Source organism: Copadichromis virginalis, linkage group LG18, assembly GCF_057382275.1.
Source record: "Copadichromis virginalis isolate Kocher_CV1m ecotype Utaka linkage group LG18, C_Virginalis_male_GT1.1, whole genome shotgun sequence".
NCBI classification, from domain to species: domain Eukaryota; kingdom Metazoa; phylum Chordata; class Actinopteri; order Cichliformes; family Cichlidae; genus Copadichromis; species Copadichromis virginalis.
Window position 1 is genome coordinate 2,331,295 of NC_140635.1, and position 3,706 is coordinate 2,335,000.

General features: G+C 42.5%; 1 protein-coding gene across 1 annotated transcript in view; it reads right to left on the minus strand.

Annotated features, from left to right (window-relative positions):
* Positions 1 to 236: 236 nt before the first annotated feature.
* Positions 237 to 3,706, minus strand: part of LOC146686893 (uncharacterized) — a 16,839-nt gene continuing 13,369 nt past the window's right edge. The window contains exon 3 of the mRNA XM_085438999.1: positions 237 to 3,535. Coding sequence (XP_085295125.1) covers positions 381 to 3,535 — 3,155 coding nt within the window. The 3' untranslated portion in view covers positions 237 to 380. The remainder of the gene's footprint in view (positions 3,536 to 3,706) is intronic.

Here is a 3,706-nt window from a genome sequence, read left to right on the forward strand (position 1 = left end):
CAGCCTCGCCTCTGTCAGTGCGCCCCAGGGTGGCTGTGGCTACAATGTAGCTGCCATCACCAGTGTGTGAATGTGTGTGTGAATGGGTGGATGACTGGTTGTGTAAAGCACTAGTCCTTAGGGACTAGAAAAGCGCTATACAAATACAGGCCATTTACTTGTTAAAAAATTATAGTCTGAGACGACTCAAAAGCTTTAAAACGTCTGAAAAGACTAAAACCGCCCAATCCTATGTCTCTCAGGGCTCCAACTCGTTCCTCCCAGCCTTGTTTGGTCTCTGATCTTTCTCCGTTAATAAGCAGCTTGATGTACTCTTCAGTGGAGAGAGGGTTTGGCTTCACTGATATCTCTCTCAGTCTGTCCAGACACTCAGCAGATCTCTACAGTAGTGTCTTCACCTCATTTTGCAGATGACGCTTTTCATCCCACAGGTTTGATCTCAGTCCTTCAACAACTGTCTGATCTTTGTTGGTTTTTGGATATTTTTCTTTCAGCTCTTTCACTGTTTGTTTCTCTCTGACTCTCTGATACTCCCAACTGTACTTCTGTAAAAAATGTACATTAATGTGACATTTGCCTGGACACTCGGTGCAGAATCCATGTGATGCAGCTTCTTCACAGCCTTCTTTCTCTGAATCCCTGGATGTGGAGGAGGGATAGTAACAGGTGACATGACACTGCTGACAGTTGATGATGAAGTTTCCTGTACCAGAAATACGAGCTTTATAAGGCTTCATGACAGCGACTGTAAACTCAGGGTTCTTATTTCTGTTGATTTCTTCCCCATGTTCACCAAGTTTTTGTCTTGTGTTTTCTAACTCTACAAGCTTGGCTAATCCAAGTTTAATCTGCTCCTGCAAATCTTCCACTGAATCCTCGAGCTGCTTTCTTCCTCTGAGGACCTCCTGTGTCAGTGTCAAGCTTTTAGTTTGAATCACATTCAGAGCAGCAAAAAATATCTCCATGCTTTTCGTCCCCATGTTCCAAAACATCTCATTAAAGCTAATATCAGCATTATGTTCATCATGATTATATTGTTCTTCATCGTCATTGTAATTGTCATCAACAGCATCATCTGTGCGTTTTTTGACACATGTGTTTTCTGCAAACAAGGCTGAATCATTGAACTTGAAGTGAACCGGCAGCCCGTCTTTTGTTTTAGGACATGGGACACCTGAAGCTTTTACTGCGTCTAGAACTGGAGGACGTTGGCTGTTTGTGAATGTCACCAGGATCCTGATGTTTTCTGTCACATCTTTGCCAAAGATTGAGAGCACTGAATCAAACACATATTTCTGTGTTGCTGTGAGTCGTGCTAAAGCAGCCTGAGCTACAAAACACACAGCATCGATTTCACTGACACCATGTGGGGAAGAGAAGAGATTACGTAGCTGCTCTGTGATCTCTCTGTCTCTTTCTATGCCTCTTGTATCTCCAAAGCCTGGAGTGTCCACAATGGTCAGAGAGAACGGGATTTGAAATCCATCCTGGTGGTTGATTTTGTAAACAGTGACTTCAGAGGTCTGACTGGGAGCTCGTGATGTTGGCTGATCCTCATTAATTAATTTAAACCTGAAACTGTCCTCCCACTCGACACCAACAATGTAGTTGATCATCCCATTGATCAGAGTGGACTTTCCTGATCCAGTCGCTCCAAAAAGCATTATTGTACGATTCGGCCTCGTGCTTTCTTCTCCAAAGTTAAACTTCCTGCATCCATCTATGTTCATGTGTTCTTCTGTCAGAGGCAGTTTGTAAACTGAGGGGGAATCAGATTTGATCTTTTCACTTTTATCTCTCAGTTTTTCTGCCAAACATGTTTCTTTGTTTCTGCCACTTGAAGTTGTTTTAATAGAAACTTGATTATCCGGCCCGACACCTGCTGAGGTCACTGCTCTGCATCTGAACACATACTCTGTGTTTGGCTTCAGATCTCTCACTGTGACTTCTTCAGCCTTTGCTTCTGTCTTCTGCTGCCATCCATCCTCTCCACTGACACAGTACTCAACAGAGTAGGAGGTGATGTTCTCTGCTCCAAATCTGGGTGGAGAAATCTTCAGTGTCACACTGTTGTGGTTTATGTCAGCTGCAGTCACAGTTTCAGGCTTTGAAGGAGGCTCAAAGTTCTCACTGACAGTAAATCCACCTTCATAAAGGTGGATGCTGGAACCTTCCTGTGTCTCATTAGTTAACCCCACTGTCAGGAACTTCATGTTCTTGTTCTCCTCGTTGGCCTCTGCAAAATCACTGAAGAGTTTTGCTTTCCTCCTCATTTCAGCCGTTACTTCTTTTGAGGCGTACCATTGTTCCTTCTCTACATCATGAGTGTGAGGATCTTGAAGGTCTGGGTTGGTTTTTCCTCTTAAGTATCTTGATAAAGCTGAGAGGTACGGTTCATCCTTTCCCAGAGAGGTGAAAACAAAACACACAACATGCTCTGCACTCAGACTTTCCTTGTACAGATCATTTTGAGACGAGATGATTTTGGTGTTTTTCATCATCCTGGTAAAAGACATTAAAGTGTAGATTTCTCTCTCTTTACAGTCCATCCACTCGTTCAGGTTTTTGCTGCTGAAAGGTGAAGAATGTCTCTTCTTCAGGATCTCTGCAAGCTCAGCTTCCTCTTCTCCTCCTCCTCGGATTGATGGAAGCTTCTTGGCCAAAGTTTGTTGGAAATCGAGCTTGAACTCAGAGCACATTTCTTTGAAAGTTTTCATTTTCTTACCAATCTGTGGGAACTCCTTTGCAATGCTGGTTCCCAGTACATCATTGGACCTCATTTCCAGCTCACTGAAGTCCTCCAGGACTGTCTGTGCTTCTTGAACTAATCCTATACTGATCTGATGGACGAGTTTAGCAGCAGAAGAATCTAAAGCTGTCAGTGGCAGCAGCCAGACCTTCACTGGTACAGCTTTGTCTCCCAGTAATCCTGGCAGGCTTTGGTAGACTTCTACTGCACCTTGAAAGGTTGTTGGTGGTTTTGGAAGACAGAAGTCTCCATAAAATTTGCAGGAGAATTTATCAACACTTTCTTTGTCCTTCTCTTCCATCTTCAGGGAACCTTCACCCTCTACAGAAAGTAAGGGAATCTTCTTGATGGTCACCTTCAAGTTGCCCTGAACATCCTGATGATTTTCCTGTTCAGAAACTTCACGGTCAAACACAAAGAAAGCTTGTGCTCCATAAAGAATAGCTGTGACTACATGTGTTGCTAAGCCTTGATAAAAAACATATGGATGCTTCACGTTTCCTCTTCCAAGATGATTCATGGACAGCTCCTGGATCTTTGTGGTTGCCTTGTACTTCAGTGTTACTCTGGCCTGATTTCTGGAAGATTTACTATCATTCAGATATTTGGCAGATCCATCAACCTGAACCAGTCCACCCAGGAAACTTGCCTTCAGTGAAGCATCAACATTTAGAGCTGAAGATTTGTCTGAAATTGATTCAGATGCAACAATTTCAAACTCATTAGAGGCCTGCGGTCTTTCTCCAACATCTTTCATCAGGTCATCACGATCCCACAGAGTCATTCCTGTAAAAGAAGAAGGAAAAATATTACTACCAGGACTCCATCAATTAAATCACACTCTAAAATAAATGTTAAAAAATGATTTAAAAAAATGTGAATTTTAAAATAAACAAACAGAGTGGTGTCTTTCTATGAGCAAACTTGTCAAACTTTTGCTGTTGATTTCATGATTTT